Here is a 22,475-nt window from a genome sequence, read left to right as displayed (position 1 = left end):
GGGAGAGTGCTGAGGTTCCCGCAGAACTGATTGACCAAATTGAAGGTCCTCAGAGGCCAAGGTATCGAACGTGTAAAACTTGGCAAACGTGTTCGAACCTGACCAAGTAGCTGCTCGGCAGAGCTGTAAAGCCAAGACACCCCGGGCAGCCGCCCAAGAAGAACCCACCGACCTAGTAGAGTGGGCCTGTATAGATTTTGGAACCGGCAAGCCTGCCGTGGAATAAGCATGCTGGATAGTGAGCCTGATCCAGCATGCAACTGACTACTTTGAAGCAGGACATCCAATTTTATTGGGACCATAGAGAACGAACAGCGAGTTAGATTTCCTGTGACGAGCGGTTCTCTTTACATACACCTTCAAAGCCCTCACAACATCCAAAGACCTTGGAAGTAGCAGAGGTGTCCGTAACAACCGGAACCACAATTGGTTGGTGGATGTGAAACGCAGACACCACCTTAGGAAGAAATTGCTGACCAGTTCAGAGTTCAGCTCTGTCCTCATGGAAAATTAAGTAGGGGCTCTTGTGAGACAATGACCCCAGCTCGGACACGCGTCTTGCTGAAGCCAAGGTCAACAGTGTGACAGTCTTCCACGTAAGGTGCTTTACGTCAACCTCCTGTAATGGGTCAAACCAGTCCGATTGGAGGAACTCCACCACCAAATTGAGATCCCAAGGGAGGTTGGATGTGCATAACACCTTTCAAAAACGTCTGGACTTCAGGTAGAGAAGCCAATTGTTTCTGAAAGAAAATAGACAAGGCAGAAATCTGGACTTTTATGGAGCCTAGATGTAGGCCCACATCCACTCCCGTCTGCAGAAAGAGCAGGAAACGTCCCAGATAAAATTCCACCGCAGAATATTGTCTGCTCTCACACCAAGAGACATATTTCGTCCTTATACGATTGTAATGCTTAGACGTTACCACCTTCCTGACTTGGGTCATAGTCGGGATGACCTTGTCAGGAATCCCTCTCCTGGCTTGAATCAGCCTTTCAACTTCCCTGCCGTCAAACGTAGCCGCGGTAACTCTTGATATACGAACGGGCCCTGTTGCAGAAGATCCTCGCGAAGAGGTAGAGGCCACGGATATTCGAGCAGCATCTTGAGAAGATTCGCATACCAGGCCCTTCGTGGCCAGTCCGGAGCAATGAGGATTCCTTGAACCTTTTCCCTTTTTATTCTTTTTAGAATTCTTGGGATCAGAGGAAGTGGAGAAAACACATACATCAGTTGGTAGACCCACAGAGTTGTCAGAGCATCTACCGTCACTGCTTGTGGGTCCCTCGACCTGGAACAATACCGCTTGAGCTTCCTGCTGAGTCGAGAGATCATCATGTAGATTTATGGATATCCCCACCGACGTGTCAACCACCGAAACACCTCCGGAAGAAGGCCCCACTCCCCCGGGTGCAGGTCGTGTTTGCTGAGGAAGTCTGCTTCCCAGTTGTCTACTCCCGGAATGAAGACCGCCGACAATGCCACAGTGTGTTTTTCTGCCCAGAGGGGAACTCTCGACACCTGACATTGCTGCTCTGCTTTTTGTTCCGCCCTGTCGGTTTATATTTGTCACCACCGTCACATTGTCCGACTGGACTTGAGTGGCCTGATTCCGAAGTAGAGATGAGGCCTGCAGAAGGGCGTTGTAAATAGCTCTGAGTTCCAGGATATATTTACTGAAAGGACGACTTCCTGACGACCATCTTCCCTAAAACTGCACCCCCAGGGTGACTGCTCCCCAACCTCTGAGGCTTGCGTCTGTGGTTAGCAGAATCCAATTCTGAATCTCGAACCTTGACGAGGTGAGAAGTCTGTAGCCACCACAGAAGGGAAATCATAGCTCTTGGCGACAGACTGATCCTCTGCTGCATGTGAAGATGCGATCCGAACCATTTGTCCAATAAATCTAGTTGGAAGGGCCTCTCATGAAACATTCCGTACTGAAGCGCCTTGTAAGAGGCCACCATTTTCCCCAGAAGGTGACTGCACGGATGCACTGAGATCCAGGTTGGCTTCAGGACTGGCTGAACAAATCGACTGGATTACCATAGCCTTTTCCAAGGGAAGGAACACTCTGTACTTCAGTATCCAGTATCATTCCCAGGAAAGGAATCCTCTGTGTCAGTTCCAGGTGAGTAGGTTCAGAATCCACTCATGATCCAGTAGTCGTCTGGTTGAGAGGCCAATGCTGTCCAACAACCTCTGCCTGGATGGTGCCTTTATCAGAAGAAGATTGACCAGGTACGGAATTATGTTCACTCTCTGTTTGCGGAGTAGAAACATCATCTCTGCCATCACTTTGGTGAACACTCTCGGTGCCGTGGAGAGACCAAACGGCAGGGCCTGGAACTGGTAGTGACAATCCTCAAGTGCAAATCGTAGATAAAAGCCTGATGAGGAGACCAGATTGGAATGTGAAGGTACGCATCCTTGATATCCAGAGACACTAGGAATTCCCTCTCCTCCAGACCGGAGATCATCGCTCTCAGAGACTCCATCTTGAATTTGAACACTCTTAAGTATGGGTTCAACGACTTGCGGTTCAGAATCGGACTCACCGAACCGTCCTGTTTCTGTACTACAAACAAGTTGGAATAGTACCCTTTGTTTTGCAGAGGAGGTGGAACTTTAACAATGACCTGGGTCTATACCAGTTTTTGAATGGCGTTCTGTAAAGTACTGGTTTCTTGTGAAACTGGTAAGCCTGATTTGAAGAATCTGTGAGGTGGAAGCACCTGGAACACCAGTCGTAGCCCTGGGAAATAAGATCTATAACCCAGGGATCCTGGCACGATGTAGTCCAGATGTGACTGAAGATTTTTAGCCGGACTCCCACCTGCCGGTCTTCCAGGCATCCCTGTCCACAGTCATGCTGAAGGTTTTGAGGAAGCAGAGCTTGAGCCCTGTTCCTGTGAACTGGCAGTTGCTGGTTTGCGTGGTTTACCTCCAGCGCCTTTGGTGGCAGTAGAAGAACCTCTGGGCTTTCCCTTAAAATTGGCAGTCCGAAAGGAAGGTATGTGGACTTACCTGCAGTAGCTTTGGAGATCCATTTGTCTAGTTTATCTTCAAATAAGGCCTCGCCTGTGAAAGGTAGGCTTTCCTCGCCTTTCCTTGAGTCCGCATCCGCTGTCCACTGGCGTAGCATAAAGGAAGCCTATTTCTTTTATGGCTTCCACCATAGAGTTCGCAAAGTCCTGTATATGTTGCAGGAGCAAAACAATCTCCCCTTGAGGTAAGGTATCTAACCCCTCAATTAAGATACCCGACCATTTAGCAATGGCTCGTGTAATCCACCCACATGCAATAGTGGCTCTCTGGGCCACCCCCGCAGCTGTATATAAAGATTTGAGCGTAGTCTCAATCTTGCGTCCAGCAGCGTCTTTCAGGGAAGCTGCACCCAGGACAGGCAATACAATTTTCCATGAGAGCCTGGATACTGATGCATCCACTATTGGTGGATTTTCCCATTTTTTCCTATCCTCAGGAGGAAAAGGAAAGGATGATAACCGTTTAGGGAATTGAAATTTCCCATCAGGTTTACCCCATGGTTCTTTAAACAGGGTATTTAATTCCTTTAACACAGGAAAAGTGGCTTGGGATTTCTTCTTTATATTAAAATAAGATTCCTCACTCTCCACTGTCACCTTATCAGGGATATTCAGAACTTCTCTGTTAGCTTCTATAAGAGCCTCTATTCCCTGCGACAGAGTACCCTACCCCACCTCACCCTCCTCCATGTCTGACCCCTCATCATCAGAGTCAGACTGCAGGATATGGGCCAAAGTGCGTTTTATGCGGACAAATGGCCGGGGACTGAGACACTGGTTTGGGTACAGAGTCTCTTTTCATAAACTTAGTCATAGATTGTCTTAAGTATTGCGTCTCTTTCTCATTGTGAGATAACTTAGTAGAGATTTTGGAAATCATTCCCCTAATGAAGTCCAGCCATGCTGGTTCTGCCCCACTAGCCTGGGAAGGGAAACTACACTAGTGAACCCCCTGGGAAAGAGGAACACTGTGCTTTACATGAAACACACGCTCTTTGCCTGACATACTGTATAGTGACAAAACACACACACACACACACACACACACACACACACACACACACACACACACACAGAAAAAGGTTAAATGCACAATTAACCTACAAGGAGCCCTTCAAGGGAGAGACAGAGGGAGTAAGGAACCAGCACATGGCACCCTTAACGCTAATGTTGAGCTTAGCAGGGTCGCAGACTAAGTACCTAGATTAGGGATTTAGTACACCAACAATTGCTCTCCCCCTGCTATGACCCCCTTGTACCACTGAGGTAATCTGGAGTCTCTCCGGGGAAGCTGCGCGTCCCTGTCAGTCAGCGTCTGTGTCAGCTGCAGAGGGAAAAATGGCGCTGGTGAGCTGCTGGATCGACTCATAGAGAAGGCCCCGCCCTTTCAATGGCACGCGGTCTTCCCGCACTTTTTTATACTGGCTGTATGTGTCTTGTGTATAAAATGGAGACAGACTCCTTTTATGGCTATACACACAGAAAAATTGAGAGATCACGTCTGCGCTCGTCGAGATATAAACTACTTAGGGAAAGAGGTTTAAGTGTGCACAATTTCTGAAAGGAAGTTTTTCAAAGCATAAAATGTGTTACGTGGTGATGATACAGCGTCCAGGGTAAATGAATGTCCTTATTACGTCACCGTGGAGTATATTTCTCCTTCAAGGTATCTCAAACAGTCGTTCTCCGGATTTTCTCCTGTATAAGCGTCCTGGGTATCGGGATAGTTCTTATCCTCAATAGTTGGAGACACAAAGACAGGAAAAAAGAACCGCTGATATTGTGGTAGACTTGTGAAAAATGGTGGTACCGGTACGCACTCCCCTATTGTAAATCGTGAATTTAGAGGCGTGAATTGCCTCTCAGTACTTATATACTCCACCTTAAAAAACCTATTACACTATCAACCAATCCTTTTTCCACTCCCGAGGACAAGAACCGTAAGGGATCCTGTCTGGAGAAGGAGGAGAATATCGTCGGAATATTAAAGATACCTTTACACGAGGGACATATCACGCCTTCACGTGAGTACGGGTACGCACCCAGCATTCACCGTCTCGTTAAAGATTCATCTTAAAGACACTTCCACCATTTTTCACAAGTCTACCACAATATCAGCGGTTCTTTTTTCCTGTCTTTGTGTCTCCAACTATTGAGGATAAGAACTATCCCGATACCCAGGACGCTTATACAGGAGAAAATCCGGAGAACGACTGTTTGAGATACCTTGAAGGAGAAATATACTCCACGGTGACGTAATAAGGACATTCATTTACCCTGGACGCTGTATCATCACCACGTAACACATTTTATGCTTTGAAAAACTTCCTTTCAGAAATTGTGCACACTTAAACCTCTTTCCCTAAGTAGTTTATATCTCGACGAGCGCAGACGTGATCTCTCAATTTTTCTGTGTGTATTCCTGTTTAAGGGAGTTGAGTGACTCCCTGTAGATATCACCACTGCGGCTCTCTAGGGCGCGGCAGTCCTTCAAACAGCCTTCTAGATCCTTTTATGGCTATGTTGCCAGTCTGGGTACTGTGTCCGTAGTTCAGCGTCTGTGTCCGTACACAGCGGGAGACGCAGTCTGCCCCATTTAGAAGCTATAGTCTCCATACCCTCATGCCGCCAAAATGGCCAACGACCCGCTAACCGGGACGCTGGCTTAGTACTTGCCACTCTTCATTCTTCTGGCTCTGTTATGGGTGGCGGAGTGCTGCGGGAATGTACGCTCGCCGTGGGGCTGGTGAATAGTTCCCTCAGGAGCTAGTGTCCTGTCAGCGGGGAACGGGACCATTAACCCTGAGAGGTTGGGTTTCCCTCCTAAGTCCCACGAAGCAGGCAGGCTGGTGCCATCCAGTCCAGCCTGACAATAACAAACACAGAAAATAAATGCAGAAAACTCTTCAGGAGCTTCCTGAGACGTGATCGGCTCCTCCAGGTACATTTTCTAAACTGAGACTGGTGGGAGGGGCATAGAGGGAGAAGCCAGCGCACACTATCAGTTTCCCATGGCTCCTAGTAGACCCGTCCATACCAGGGACGTGCAGTCAGGGGAGGCAGTGCCTCCCCTGTCATTAATGATTAAAATAATACAAAGAAGATACTTATGACACATAGTCTGTGTCATAAGTATCTGCTTTGGCCTTTATATTATTTTAAGTATTTGTACCTTTGTAAAAAAAAATGTTAAAATAGTGTTTTGGAGGCACCGTTCTCGGTGCCTCCCGATGTCCGTTGTAAAAGAGTGGAAGCGGGGGGCGGGGCTAAACATCGGGCAGTAAAAGCCCATTCAAAAATTCACAGAAAGCGGCACTAGAACAAGTGCCTCTTTGACAGGGGCGTGCATTCAGCCCATATGAAAGCACGCCCCAGTCACTGAGGAAGATGTGATTGGGCAGTGACAGGGGAGGGGGGGGGGGGGGTTAAATCAAGGCAGGTGTCAACCCGGTCATCTTTTTTTTTTAAATTCATACACTATTTACAATAGTATATGGCACGGCCACGTGGCCGTCCCTGTCTGACCACCCGCCCTCCAGCCCATTCCGCACCTTATTGCTGCCGCTGCGCTGCCAGTTACACAGCAGCATGCACGGAGGCCGAAGAGCTCCGCCTCCTTGAGCCCTGCTCGTAGGCGAGAGCTTCCCGGGGCTGGTGGCAGACTGGACTCACTCTCCCCGCGCGGCGGTGAATGGTGTGCGGGGATCCGGACCTGCTGAGCCTGGACAGGTGAGGGGGCTGGCTGTGCCTATGCCGCTGACTTTCATCCTCTTGTGACAGCGGGCGGAGGGGGCAGCTGCTTCTGTAGATTGAGACATCCTCCGTGACTTGTGGGGGTGGGTGGCTGTCTGTGCTGCTAGGACACCCCCTGTGATTGGGGGGGGGGGGGTGTTGTTCGAGGAGCCTGGCTGTACCCTGTCACCCAGTACCTCCATCACCCACTATCTCCCTATCACCCTAATCATGTCACCCAATGTCTTCCTGTCACCCTAATCATGTTACCCACTATCTCCCTGTCACCCCTGCGTTGCCAGTCAACCACTATCTCCGTGTCACCCCTGCGTCGCCAGTCACCCACTATCTCCGTCTCCCCTGTGTCGCCAGTCACCCACTATCTCCCAGTCACCCCTGCATCGCCAGTCACCCACTATCTCCCTGTCATCCCTGCGTTGCCGTCACCCATTATCTCCGTCACCCCTGCGTCGCCAGTCATCCACTACCACCGTGTCAGCCCTACATCGCCAGTCACCCACTATCTCCCTGTCACCCCTGCATCGCCAATCACCCACTATCTCCCTGTCACCGCTGCGTCGCCAGTCACCCACTATCTCCATGTCTTCCCTGCGTCGCCAGTCACCCACTATCTCCCTGTCACCCCTGCGTCGCCAGTCACCCACTATCTCCCTGTCACCCCTGCGTCGCCAGTCACCCACTATCTCTGTCACCCCTGTGTCACCAGTCACTCACTATCTCCCTGTCAGCCCTGCGTTGCCATCACCCACTATCTCCCCGTCACCCCTGCATCGCCAATCACCCACTATCTCCCTGTCACCCCTGCGCCGACAGTCACCCACTACCTCCGTGTCAGCCCTACGTCGCCAGTCACCCACTATCTCCCTGTCACCCACTATCTCCATGTCTCCCCTGCGTCGCCAGTCACCCACTATCTCCATGTCTCCCCTGCGTCGCCAGTCACCCACTATCTCCATGTCTCCCCTGCGTCGCCAGTCACCCACTATCTCCCTGTCACCCCTGCGTAGCCAGTCACCCACTATCTCCCTGTCACCCCTGCGCCGCCAGTCACCCACTATCTCCCTGTCTCCCCTGCGTCGCCAGTCACCCACTATCTCCCTGTCACCCCTGCGTCGCCAGTCACCCACTATCTCCGTGTCACCCCTGCGATTCCAGTCACCCACTATCTCCAGGGGGAGGGGGCGCACCAGCCAGAATATTGCCTAGGGCAGGGGTGTCAAACTCAAATTCATCGGGGGCCGCATCAACAGTTTGGTCCCCATCAAAGGGCCGGTTGTATCTGTAGGTCTATGTGTCCACTCTTTATTATCATAAATTAATGTCACTGCATTCAATTATTACTGTTTTTTGTAATAATGTAAGTAAGCCATGTGCCCCCTTTTATAGTGCCCAGCCATCTGCCCCCTTTTATAGTGCCCAGCCATCTGCCCCCTTTTATAGTGCCCAGCCATGTGCCCCCTTTTATAGTGCCCAGCCATCTGCCCCCTTTTATAGTGCCCAGCCATCTGCCCCCTCCATTTACTTTACTTACCTTTTACTTCTTTCTTTCTTTTACTTCTTTCTTCTTGCTCCTCTCCGCGGCGTCCGCGCGCTCCTCTGATCCCTGGAGATGTCGGGCGGACGTCACGTGATGACGTCACGTCCGACACCCAGGGAGCAGTGCGGGGCAGGAAGAAGTCGGGCCAGGTCCCGGAAGGTAAGTAAATTTTTTTTTTTTTTTTTTTTAACTTGAGCCATTTTTAAAATGAATTTACTCCGTGCAGGCACGGAGTAAATTCATTGAAAAAAAAAAAAGGGGAGGCTGCAAGGCTGGCGGCGGCACCGCGGGCCATCAGACGAGGTCTGGCGGGCCGGATTTGGCCCGCGGGCCTTGTGTTTGACACCCCTGGCCTAGGGCATCAAAATAGTCGGTGCTGGCTCTGCCCAGTCCCGTACCTTGCGCCCACCTCCACCTCACTTTCACTGCCCATCTCTGGCCTACTCTGCCAGACTCCGCGACCAGTAACTAAAATCATGAGCTGCAGCTGTCACCTAGTGCAGTACGGCCAGAGAGGGGAGGAGAGGCCACGATCCCCGCTCATCCCCTCTTTTTTCACTCTATCTCCGACCCTGGATTCCTGGCTGCAATTTCCACCGGCGACCCCCGGAGTTAACATCAAAGGAGGAGCCACGATGCAGTTCTAGACCCTGGACCAGGTAAGTAAATAGCAATATAAGTGTCATTCACTGCCTGTCCCCATCACCCTTTCCTTCTATCTGTCACACTCTCACCTACTGCTGTTACGCTTTCCCTGGCATCACCCACTGCTGTCACTCTCTACCTGGCATCACCCTCTCCCTGTCATCCACTGCTGTCACCCTTATACAGGACTTCCATTAACTTAATAGTGCTGCATACATAGCGCTATTAAGTTAATGGAAGCCCTGTACAACAAAATTGCATTCATGTCCTCCTTCCAGTCCCAAAGACTAGGTATTTTTTTTATTTCATAAAAATTTACAATATATTAGCCACCTGCTCATCACAAGTTTGATGAGCAGGCTGGCCGCAGGCATTGGCAGCAGCTGCATCGGACTGATATGCGAATTAGTGGCAGGGGCCCTGGTCAGTTGATGGTGGGTGATTTTGTAAGTAGTAGACATCGGCTCAGGGGCAGTAGTGGGCATTGGCTCAACGGCGGTAGGGATCATCGGCAGGACTCGAGGATTAAAAATAGGATTTTAATTAACTACTGGTAAATCCTTTTCTCGTAGTCCGTAGAGCATACTGGGGTCCATTTAGTACCATGGGGTATACACAGATCCACTAGGAGCCATGGGCACTTTAAAAATGTGATAGTGTGGGCTGGCTCCTCCCTCTGTGCCTCTCCTAACAGACAGTCTAGGAAACTCCGCCTGAGGAGACGGACATGCTTCGAGAGAAGGATAGATGAGGATAGTGGTAAGATTCCGAACCAGCACACACACACACACACACACACACACACACACACACACACACACACACACACACGTGAACGAGGAAAGCCAAACTAACCAAACTTAAAACAGGAACAGCAACGGCTGAACCAACATTACTTAACCAAGTAACCGTGCAGGAAGAACGAAGCACTGGGCGGGCACTCAGTATCCTCTACGGACTACGAGAAAAGAATTTACCGGTAGGTAATTAAAATCCTATTTTCTCTTACGTCCTAGAGGATACTGGGGTCCATTTAGTACCATGGGGATGTATTAAAGCTCCCAAACCGAGTTGGAGAGTGCTGAGGTTCCAGCAGAACGGATTGATCAAACTGAAGGTCTTCAGAGGCCAAAGTATAGAACTTGTAAAACTTAGCAAACGTGTTCGAACCTGACTAAGTAGCTGCTCGGCAGAGCTGTAAAGCCGAGACACCCCGGGCAGCCGCCCAGGAAGAACCCACCGACCTAGTAGAGTGGGCCTGTACAGATTTTGGACAGGGCAAACTTGCTGTGGAATAAGCATGCTGGATAGTAAGTCTGATCCAGCGAGCAATTGTCTGCTTTGAAGCAGGACACCCAATCTTATTGGGATCATAAAGAACAAACAGTCTCAGGGAGAGAAGCCAATTGTTTCTGAAAGAAAATGGACAAGGCCAAAATCTGGACTTTTATGGAGCCCAGACGTAGGCCCACATCCACTCCTGCTTGTAGAAAAAGCAGGAAACATCCTAGATGGAATTCCACAGCAGAAAATTTTCTGCTCTCACACCAAGAGACGTATTTCTTCCAAACATGATGGTAATGCTTAGACGTTACCCCCTTCCTGGCTTGGATCATAGTCGGGATAACCTTGTTAGGGATACCTCTCCTGGCTAGAATCAGCCGTTCAACTTCCATGCTGTCAAACGTAGCCGCGATAAGTCCTGGTAGACAAACTGCCCCTGTTGCAAAAGATCCTCGCGAAGAGGAAGAGGCCACGGATCTTCGAGGAGCATCTCCAGAAGGTCCACGTAACAGACCCTTCTTGGCCAGTCCGGAGCAATTAGAATTGCTTGAACTTTTTCCCTTTTTATGCTCTTTAGAATTCTTGGGATCAGAGGAAGTGGCGGAAACACGTACATCCTCTGATAGACCCATGGAGTCGTCAGGGCGTTAACCGCCACCGCCTGTGGGTCTCTCGACCTGGAACAATATCGCTTGAGCTTCTTGTTGAGACAAGAGGCCATCATGTCGATCTGTGGATATCCCCATCGACTTGTCAAGCACCTTAACACCTCCGGGTGAAGGCCCCACTCACCAAGGTGCAGGTCGTGTCTGCTGAGGAAGTCTGCTTCCCAGTTGTCAGCGGTATTCATTCTGGGAATAGACAACACCACAGTTTTTCTCTCTGCCCAGAGGAGAATTCTTGACACCTCTGACATTGCTGCTCTGCTTTTCGTTCTGCCCTGTCGGTTTATATACGTTACTGCCGTCACATTGACCGACTGGACCTGAATGGCCTGATCTTGAAGATGCAAGGCCTGCAGAAGGGCACTGTATATGGCCCCGAGTTCCAGAATGTTGATTGGAAGGACGACTTCCTGACTGGACCATCTACCTTGAAACTGCACCCCCTGAGTGACTGCTTCCCAACCTCCGAGGCTTGCGTCTGTGGTTAACAGAATCCAATTCTGAATTCCGAACCTTCGACCCTCGACGAGGTGAGAAGTCTGTAGCCACCACAGAAGGGAGATCCTGGCTCTTGGCAACAGATGGATCTTTTGGTGCATGTGAAGATGTGATCCGGACCATTTGTCCAACAGATCGAACTGGAAGGGTCTTGCGTATTGAAGAGCCTCGAAAGAGGCCACCATTTTCCCCAGAAGGCGAATGCATAGATGCACCGATATCTGGGTTGGCTTCAGGACATCCCGAACCATCAACTGTATCACTAATGCCTTTTCCAACGGAAGGAACACCTTCTACGACTCCGTATCCAGTATCATCGGCCTTCCTACCTCTATGTCTGTCTGTTTTTACCCAGTTTTGTTCTATTACTGTTGTTCTAATTGTAAAGCGCAACGGAATATGCTGCGCTATATAAGAAACTGTTAATAAATAAATAAATAAATAAATAAATTCCCAGGAATGGGAGCCTCAGTGTTGGCTCTAGGTGAGATTTCGTAAGGTTCAGAATCCACCCATGATCCTGGAGAAGTTTGGTTGAGAGAGCAATGCTGTCCAGCAACCTTTCCCTGGATGGTGCTTTAATCAGGAGATCGCCCAGGTACGGAATTATGTTCAGTCCCTGTTTGCAGAGTAGAAACATCATCTGCCATCATCTTGGTGAACACCCTCGGTGCCGTGGAGAGACCAAATGGCAGGGCCTGGAACTGGTAGTGACAGTCCTGCAGTGCAAACCATAAGTAAACCTGATGAGGCGGCCAGATCGGAATGTGAAGGTACGCATCCTTGATATCCAGAGACACTAGGAATTCCCACGCCTCCAGACCTGAGATCACCGCTCTCAAGACACTCCATCTTGAATTTGAACACTCTTAAGTACGGGTTCGACGACTTGAGGTTCAAAATTGGTCTTACCGAACTGTCCGGTTTCAGTACTACAAGTTGTAATAGTACCCCTTGTTCAGCTGATGAGGTGGAACTGGAACAATGATGTGAGTCTATACTAGTTTTTGGATGGCATGTTGTAAAGTTATACTTGCCTCTTGTGAAACTGGCAAGCCTGATTTGAAGAATCTGTGAGGTGGGAGCTCCAGTCTGTAGCCCTGGGAAATAAGATTTATGACCCAGGGATCCTGGCACGAATTTGACTGAAGAATTGGCATTGCGGTCCACAGTCATGCTGCAATCTTTGAGGAAGCAGAGCCTGAGCTCTGTTCCTGAGCACCTGCTGTTGCTGGTTTGCGTAGCTTACCTCTTTCGCTGCTGGAGGACGTAGAAACACCTCTGGATTTGCCCTTGAACTTGGCCGTCCGAAAGGACTGTAACTTAGAAGCTGAAAAAGTCTTCTTGGTTGGGGAAGCAGCGTAAGGAAGATACGTAGACTTACCAGCAGTAGCTGTGGAGATCCGTTTGTCTAATTAATCTCCGAACAAGGCCTCTACTGTGAATGGTAGGCCTTCCACGGCTTTCCTGGAATCCGTTGCAGCAGTCCACTGGCGTACACACAAGCCTCTGTGTGCCGACACTGCCATAGCGGTGGTGCATGCAGCACGCCTATTTCCTTTATGGCTTTCACCATAAAGTTTGCAGAGTCCTGTATATGCTGCAGGAGTAAGATAACATCCCCCCTAGATAAGGAATCTAACCCCTTAATTAGGTTACCTGACCATTTTGCAAAGGCTTTAGTGATCCACGCACATTTAAAAGTGGGTCTTTGGGCCACCCCAGCAGCTGTGTACAATGATTTGAGTGTAGTCACAATTTTACGATCAGCTGCGTCTTTCAGGGAGGCTACACCAGGAACAGGCAATACAATTTTACGTGACAGCCTAGAGACTGATGTGTTCACTATCGGTGGATTTTCCCCATGTTTTCCTATCCTCCAGAGGAAAAGGAAAAAAGATTAGAGCAGCCTGCAGGATATGGGCCAGAGATCGCTTTTGCGGACAAATGGGAGGGGAGGGGATTGAGACGCTGTTTTGGGGACCGAGTCTCTGTTCATAAACTCATCCGCAGTCTGTTTTAAGTATTGCGTCTCTTTCTCATTGCGGGACACATTTGTAGAAAGGGTTGAGATCATTCCCTTAACAGAATTAACCCATTCCGGTTCAGCCCCGCTAGTCTGTGAACCCCGAGTACCCAGTAGTGAGCCCCCTGGTGAAGAGGAACGCTCTGCGGTACAAAATACACACTCTTTGCCTGACATAATGTAACAGCACACACACACACACACACGCACACACGAAAGGTTAAGCACAATTAACCCACAAAGAGCCCTTCAGGAAGACACAGATGTTTGGAGCCAGCCCCCACCGCACCCTTATCGCCAATGCCAAGCTTATCACGGTCGCAGACTGATAGGGGACTTAGTACACTAGAAATCGCTCCCCCTTGCTATGAGGAAATTTGGAGTCACACTGGAGGAGCTGCGCGTCCCTGTTAGTCAGCGTCTGTGTCCACTGCAGAGGAAAAATGGAGCTGGTGAGCTGCTGGATCCGCTCATAGTAAAGCCCCGCCCCTTGAATGGCGCGCGGTCTTCCCGCTTTTTTAATACTGGCTGAGGAATCTGGTGCTTAAAATAGGATTTTAATACCTACAGGTAAATCCTTTTCTCTTAGTCCGTAGAGGATTATGCGGTCACCATAGAACCATGGGGTATAGACGGGATCCGCAGGAGACATGGGCACTTTAAGACTTTGAAAGGGTGTGAACTGGCTCTTCCCTCTATGCCCCTACTCCAGACTCCAGTTATAGAAAGTGTGCCCAGGGAGATGGACATTTCGAGGAAACGATTTATTGTTAAACTAAGGTGAGATTCATACCAGCTCACACCTCAAGCATGCCGCACAACGTGGCATTCAACAGAACACAAGCCAACGGCATGAACAATTGCAGCAACATGCTGACAATAAACGCAACACAACATGTGTGTAACCACAACTAATAACTGCAGATACAGTATGCACTGGGACGGGTGAGAAAAGAGAGAAAGGATTTTAATACCTACTGGTAAATCCTATTTTCTCAGAAGTCCTAGAGGATGCTGGGGTCACCATAGAACCATGGGGTTATACCAAAGCTCTAGAACGGGCGGGAGAGTGCGGATGACTCTGCTGCACCGATTGACCGAACTTAAGGTCTTCATCGGCCAAGGTGTCAAACTTGTAGAAGTTTGCAAAATGTGTTTGACCCCGACCAAGTAGCTGCTCGGCCAAGTTGCAATGCCGAGATCCCCGGGCAGCCGCCCAGGATGAGCCCACCTTTCTAGTAGAATGGGCCTTCACCAATTCCGGTAACGGCAATCCAGCCGTGGAATGAGCCTGCTGAATCGTGTTACAGATCCAGCGTGCAATGGTCTGCTTGGAAGCAGGACACCCAACCTTGTTGGGAGCATACAGGACAAACCGCCTCTGTTTTCTTAATCTGATCCGTTCTGGCGACATAAATCTTCAAAGCTCTGACCACATCCAGTGATTTTGACTCAGCGAAAGTGTCCGTAGCCACAGGCACCACACTAGGTTGGTTCATGTGGAAAGAGGAAACCACCTTCGGTAGAAATTGTTGACGTGTCCTCAATTCAGCTCTATCTTCATGGAAGATCAAATAAGGGCTCTTGTGAGACAAGGCCGCCAACTCAGACACCCGCCTTGCAGATGCCAAGGCCAACAGGATGACTACTTTCCAAGTGAGGAATTTCAACTCCACCTTCCATAAAGGTTCAAACCAATGTGATTGAAGGAACTGCAACACCACATTAAGATCCCATGGTGCCACTGGAGGCACAAATGGAGGTTGGATGTGCAACACGCCTTTCACGAAAGTCTGAACTTCTGGATGGGAGGCCAATTGTTTCTGAAAGAAAACCGATAAGGCTGAAATCTGTACCTTAATTGAGCCCAATTTTAGGCCTGCATCCACGCCTGCTTGTAGAAAATGGAGAAAACGTCCTAGCCAAAACTCTTCCGTAGGAGCCCCCTTGGATTCACACCAAGAAACATATTTCCTCCAAATACGGTGGTAATGTTTAGACGTTACCCCTTTTCTGGCCTGAATAAGTGTGGGAATGACTTCCCTGGGAATACCCTTACGGGCTAGGATTTTGCGCTCCACTGCCATGCCGTCAAACGTAGCCACGGTAAGTCCTGAAACACGCACGGCCCCTGTTGTAACAGGTCCTCGCGCAGAGGAAGAGGTCAGGGATCTCCGATGAGTAATTCCTGGAGATCTGGATACCAAGCCCTCCTTGGCCAGTCTGGGACAATGAGGATCGCCCGGATTCTTGTTCTTCTTATGATCTTTTGGAATGAAAGAAAGTGGAGGGAATACATACACCGACTGAAACACCCACGGTGTCACCAGAGCATCCACTGCAATTGCTTGAGGGTCCCTTGACCTGGAACAATATCTCTGAACCATCTTGTTGAGACGAGATGCCATCATGTCTACTTGAGGAACTCCCCAATTTCCTGACACCTTTGCAAAGACTTCTTGGTGGAGGGCCCACTCTCCTGGATGGAGATCGTGTCTGCTGAGGAAGTCTACTTCCCAGTTGTCCACTCCTGGAATGAAGATCGCTTACAGAGCGCTTGTATCCTTGTGGCTTCTGCCATTGCTGCTCTGCTTTTCGTTGCGCCCTGACTGTTTATGTACGCTACTGCTGTTACATTGTCCGACTGGATCAGTACAGGCAGATTTCGAAGAAGATGTTCCGCTTGCAGAAGGCCGTTGTAAATGGCCCTCAACTCCATAACATTTATGTGGAGACAAGTTTCCTGACTTGACCATATTCCTTGGAAGTTTTCTCCCATTGTGACTGCCCCCCAGCCTCGGAGGCTTGCATCCGTGGTCACTAGGATCCAGTCCTGTATCCCGAACCTGCGCCCCTCTAGGAGGTGAGAGCTGTGCAGCCACCACAGGAGTGATACCCTGGTCTGGGAAGACAGGATTATCCTCCGGTGCATGTGTAGGTGGGACCCGGACCACTTGTCCAACAGGTCCCACTGGAATACTCTGGCATGGAACCTGCCAAACGGAATGGCCTTGTAGGCGCAACCATCTTCCCCAGCAACCGAATGCATTGATGGATTGACACTCTTGCTGGTTTCAGAATTTGTTTGACCAGACTTTGAAGTTCCAGAGCCTTTTCCACTGGAAGATAGACTCTCTGTAGTTCTGTGTCCAATATTCTCAAAAACGACAACCACGTCGTCGGAATCAACTGTGATTTTGGCAAGTTTAGGAGCCAACCATGTTGCTGAAGAACTGTCACGGAGAGTGCAACGTTTTGCACCAACTAGTCCCTGGATCTCGCCTTTATCAGGAGATCATCCAAGTACGGGATAATCGTGACTCCTTGCTTACGAAGGAGAACCATCATCTCTGCCATCACTTTGGTGAAAATCCTCGGAGCCGTGGACAGACCAAACGGCAACGTTTGAAATTGGTAATGACAATCCTGAATCGCAAACCTCAGGTAAGCCTGATGTGGAGGATAAATAGGAACATGTAAGTAGGCATCCTTTATGTCCACTGACACCATAAAATCCCCTTCCTCCAGACTGGAGATCACTGCTCGGAGAGACTCCATCTTGAATTTGAATTTCTTTAGGAAGTAATTAGGGATTTCAGGTTTAGGATTGGTCTGACCGAGCCGTCCGGCTTCGGGACCACAAACAGGCTCGAATAAAAACTCTCCCTGTTGTGACTGGGGAACCCCGACGATAACTTGATTTTGACACAACTTTTGTATTGCGTCGCAAACTACCTCCCTGTCCGGAAGAGAAGCTGGTAAGGCCAATTTGAAAAAACAGCGAGGGGGAATGTCTTGAAACTCCAGCTTGTACCCTTGGGATAGTTTGTAAAAGCCATGGGTCTAGGTCCGAACGAACCCAAAACGAACTGAAGAGTTTTAGACGTGCACCCACCGGTGCGGACTCCCGCATAGGAGCCCCAACGTCATGCGGTGGAATTGGCAGAAGCCTGGGAGGACTTCTGCTCCTGGGAGCTTGACAAGGCTGGTAATCATTTACCTCTTCCCCTTCCTCTAGTAGCAAGGAAGGAAGAACCTCGGCCCTTTCTGTATTTATTGGGCCGAAAGGACTGCATCTGATAGTGGTGCGTTTTCTTTTGTTGTGGAGGAACATAAGGCAAAAAGGATGACTTACCGGCGGTAGCTGTAGATCCCAAATCATCAAGGCCGTCGCCAAATAAGGCCTTACCTTTATATGGTAGAGATTCCATACTTTTCTTGGAATCAGCATCAGCATTCCATTGGTGAATCCACAACGCTCGCCTAGCTGAGACTGTCATGGCATTGGCCTTTGATCCCAAAAGACCAATATCTCTCGCAGCTTCCTTAAGGTATGCTGCAGTGTCCTTGATATAACCCAGCGTCAAGAGGATGCTATTCCTATCTAGGGTATCTATTTCCGAAGACAAGTTGTCTGCCCACTTTTCGATAGCACTACTTACCCACGCAGACGCAATGACAGGTCTGAGTAGCAGACCTGTGGTCGCATAAATGGACTTTAACGTAGTTTCTTGTTTACGATCCGCAGGATACTTTAGGGCCGCCGTGTCAGGTGACGGGAGAGCCACCTTTTTAGACAAACATGATAGGGCCTTGTCCACAGTGGGCGGTGACTCCCACTTTTCCCTATCCGCCGAGAGAAACTGATAAGCTACAGTTATTCTTTTGGGAATCTGAAACTCTGTCAGGACCTTCCCAGACTTTTTCAAATAGCGTGTTCAGTTCATGAGAGGGAGGAAACGTTATTTCAGGTTTCCTTTCCTTATACATACAGACCCTTTTTATCAGGGACAGCCGAGTCCTCAGTGATATGTAATACCTCTTTAACCGCCACAATCATGTACTGAATGCTTTTTGCCAATTTTGGATCTAATCTGGAATCACTATAGTCGACACTGGAATCAGAGTCCGTGTCGGTAGCAGTGTCTGCCAACTGGGCCAAGGTACGTTTTTGTGACCCTGAGGGAACCTGACTATGCAATAACATATCTTCCACAGATTTCTTCCATGCCTGGGTCTGAGACTCAGACTTATCTAGCCTCTTACTAATAAGAGCCACATTAGCATTCAAGGCGTTCAACACATTTACCCAATCAGGCGTCGGCGGTGCAGACATGGTCACCCCCGCAGCCCTTTGTGTCCCTAATACAGCCTCCTCCTGGGAAGAGCCTTCAGCCTCAGACATGTCGACACACGTGCACCAAACACCCACAGACAGACCGGGCATATAGGGGACAGACACACAGTAAAGTCTGTCAGAGAGACACAGAGGGGATTTGCCAGCTCACAACCAAACGCTAAATCAACGGGTCTGAAATCACCCAGAAATTGCCTCAGTCCTATAGCGCTTTTACTATTACATATATTGCACCAATTTACATCCCTCCCCCCCCGTTTTGTACCCCTGGTACTTGTCAGTGTGAGGAGGACCAGCGTCTCTGCAGCTTGCGGAGAGGAAATGGCGCGCTTCTGTCCCGCATTTTCTGATGTTTGTACTGGCGGGGGTTAGGACCGTGCCGTGGCACTAATGTCCCCCCTTGCCAGTGGAATAATGAGGATGTTTTTTAGCTGCCATGGGCACCCCCGCCCCCTGTAGTGCTGTGTATGGGAGCTTGGCGCGCAGCGTCTTCCCGCTGCGCGGTACCTCAGAAAATGCAGTCCTGAAAAAGTCTTCTTTCCTTCTGTTACTCACCTGCCTTCTGACTTCTGGCTCTGTAAGGGGGTGACGGCCGGCTGCGGAAGTCAGCATCAAGGCGTACCCAGCGATCAGCACCCTCAGGAGCTAATGGTGTCCTTTAGCCAGAAGCAGAGCCCTTGAACTCACTAGAAGTTGGTCATACTTCTCTCCCCTAAGTCCCACGAAGCAGGGAGACTGTTGCCAGCAGCCTCCCTGAACATAAAAAACCTAACAAAAGTCTTTTTCAGATAAACTCAGTAGAGCTCCCTGTAGTGCGTCCAGTCTCACTGGGCACAATTCTAAAACTGGAGTCTGGAGGAGGGGCATAGAGGGAGGAGCCAGTTCACACCATTTCAAGGTCTTAAAGTGCCCATGTCTCCTGTGGATCCCATCTATACCCCATGGTTCTATAGTGACCCCAGCATCCTCTAGGACGTATCAGAAAATGGAGAAAACCGTTTTAAGGCTGTTGTGCCAGTATGGGTACAGTGTACAGGGACGCAGTTGTGCACTGTGAGACGCATTCCGCCCTGTTTAGAAGACGTGCGTCTCCATACCCACATGCCGCCATAATGGCTAGCCGGGACGCCGGCTCAGTACTCACCACTCTTCATTCTTCTGGTTTTGTTAGGGGTGGCGGCGTGCTGCGGAACTGTATGCTTGCCGTGATGGGCTTGCGAAAAGGTCCCTCAGGAGCTCAGTGTCCTGTCAGCGGGGAACAGGACCATTAACCCTTCAAGAGGCTGGGCCGTTCCCCCCCATATTATTTATCTACACATACAGCATATAAACAAACATATACCTCCCAACATTCTGAAAGATGGAGACAGGACTTCTTGTGCAGTCGGATACGCGCGCTCCCGAAAAGAGCATGTGTAGTGGGGAAAATGGAGCATGGCTTTGCGGGAATGCCACGACCCCAAGCCATGTCCCCGTTTTCCGTCATGACCAGCACAGCATGAGATACTGGCATGCCCCCAGACCCTCTGTCTCCTGTGAATAGATGCTGTGTGCATGCTATTCACCGCTAAGCAGAGCAATGACTGACAGGGAGCCTCCAAACTGCTATAGTAGTAATATAAAAGGGGCATGTAATAAAGAAGCAAAGTTCTGTGTAAATTTGACAAAAAAAACTAAATAAAAAAACAAAACAAACAAACAAACAAACAAACAAACAAAACAAACACTCCCTTGTGAGATTCTAGGAGACAGAAGTCTTAACAAGTTCCTGCTGGTATTTGCAGGTTATAGAATTTTGGCTGGTATAATATTTAGGGTCATTGTTTAGATCCACTACTGCAGGGTCTGTCTGTGACCACTGCCAATATTAATGGAGAGGTTGCTAGTCGGTGGTGTATGACAATCTACACATAAGAGGAAAACAAATAAGACACTGTACCCCCATCCTAAAGAGGGGAAAAAAAAAAATTGTATAAATGCCTCATAGGTAACAGTAAAATACAAGGTACTGAGTGCCAACAAAATCTAAGGGCGAAATTTAGTGGGAAAAGCTTGCCAACGTCAATTTGGACAAATGCCTCCTGCCTCTCTACTAATAGCAATATGTTCTAAGCCTAATTCAGCGGTGGATGTGAAGCAGATGTTTGCGTAGCTGGCCAATGTTTTTGCTACTGCACGTGTCATGGTGGTTTTCTGATTGCACTCGTAGTATGGATTAGGATGCAGAAGTATTGGGCGTGTGGTGAATCAAACACAGGCATGTCGCGACTATTTCGGGGGCAAATCTCAGCCAGCAAATGAGTCTACTTACACAGTGGTTCTGGCCCTGGAGTCTTACTTGTGGGGGACATTCTGAGCGACCATAAGGTTGCTGTGACCATTGTGCGTCTTTGTACAAGAGACGGTGGCCGCAACATTTGCATACCTTCTCAGATCCATTGCATACGAAGATGCACGATTAATGTACACCTATGAATCAGGCTCTATGTATCATAACTCTAAAACCCAAATGTACTCGCCTATAAGTTGAGAACCGATGTAATTTTGGCAATATAGTAATTAGATTTAAAGTGGCAATTTGGTTTTAAGGCTCAAAGAGCACAGGGCTAGTTATGCCTTCAGGTAAGACTCCCTTTAGTCAATATGGCATTGTAACAAAACAGAGATGCATGTAATTTTGTGTATTGAACAAATTTGTATATACCTTTGTAGGCACGCCATTAGCCGTTTTCAACATGCTCTTCTCTTCAGTCTCTATTCCATATGCTATGTAAGGACTGGTAGTAATGTCTCCCCAGTAACCTCGAGCCCGTACCTTCCCGCTTTTCTAAGATACAAATACATTTTTTTTAAAGCATTAAAGTAAATATAAAACTTGATAGTACAGTAATATCTTATACTTGTTAGACATTTATAAAACATCCTGGAACTCAAATTCTAAGAAGCAGGCTATCCAGATAATTACGGCTAATGCCTTTGCTGCAACAAACTACAACCAGTTCCTTAATATGAATGATGGTTAATACTGCGCTATTGTTATGTTTATTTCAGCAGCTCCTATAAAATAGATAATAATAATAATGAATGATGCTAGGGAGCGCTTAAATGATAAGTTGTGCAATGTTTATGTACTTCACCGCGCGCTCGTTGAAAGCTGCGGCGGCGGCGCTGTTCTTTGAAGTCACTTCCCTCCGTCTCCACTACATGCACGGCTTTGCTAGGCGTCCAATGCGTTTCGGGCTAAGTCCAGCCCTTTGTCTAGGATCTAGACAAAGGGCTGGACATAGCCGAAACGCGTTGGCCGCCTAGCAAAGCCGTGCATGCAGTGGAGACAGAGGGAAGTGACTTCAAAGAACAGTGCCGCCGCTTTCAACGAGCGCACAGTGAAGTACTGTCCGTCAGAAACATCAAGGGAACCAGCCGGCCGAAGCGATCAAGAACTTCATACAAAGGTTAGTTAGCCAGGGACAGATAGAGAGCTCTGCACCCAGCCACTACCTTTGCGGCTCCAGCCGCCGGCAATTACCGGGACTCGCCGCTGCATTACACGAACTGCTACAACTCAATATTCCAAAAGGAGCTTAAACATTTATCTAATAATTTTTCTTTTTTACAGGTATTGCAACAAATATTAACCCCGCTTTTACACCATACTCAGACCATCCACAATTTTTTATTTTTAAAAATTTATCACACACCATCTATGTTAAATATATAAATCCTCAAAAATATTGCACAACTTATCATTTAAGCGCTCCCTAGCATCATTCATTATTACAACCAGTTCCTACTAATGGCTGCCAAGTCAGGCCACACAGACAAAATATCTATTATTAAAAATCAGGGTCTAAAGGGGGTTACGTAGCACAGGATGGAAGGGGG

The 22,475-nt window shown here is 48.7% G+C and overlaps 1 protein-coding gene across 3 annotated transcripts in view; it reads right to left on the bottom strand.

The window, feature by feature from the left end:
• Positions 1-22,475, bottom strand: part of DNAAF3 (dynein axonemal assembly factor 3) — a 131,511-nt gene that overhangs the window by 6,773 nt on the left and 102,263 nt on the right. For all 3 annotated transcript variants that reach the window (XM_063942829.1, XM_063942830.1, XM_063942828.1), the window contains exon 8: positions 21,298-21,420. In XM_063942829.1, the coding sequence (XP_063798899.1) occupies positions 21,298-21,420 (123 nt within the window). The remainder of the gene's footprint in view (positions 1-21,297; positions 21,421-22,475) is intronic.

The sequence above is a fragment of the Pseudophryne corroboree genome, chromosome 10 (genome assembly GCF_028390025.1).
Source record: "Pseudophryne corroboree isolate aPseCor3 chromosome 10, aPseCor3.hap2, whole genome shotgun sequence".
Taxonomy (NCBI): domain Eukaryota; kingdom Metazoa; phylum Chordata; class Amphibia; order Anura; family Myobatrachidae; genus Pseudophryne; species Pseudophryne corroboree.
The sequence above is the reverse complement of the archived record's forward strand: the minus strand, read 5'-3'. Positions and strand labels throughout refer to the sequence as shown.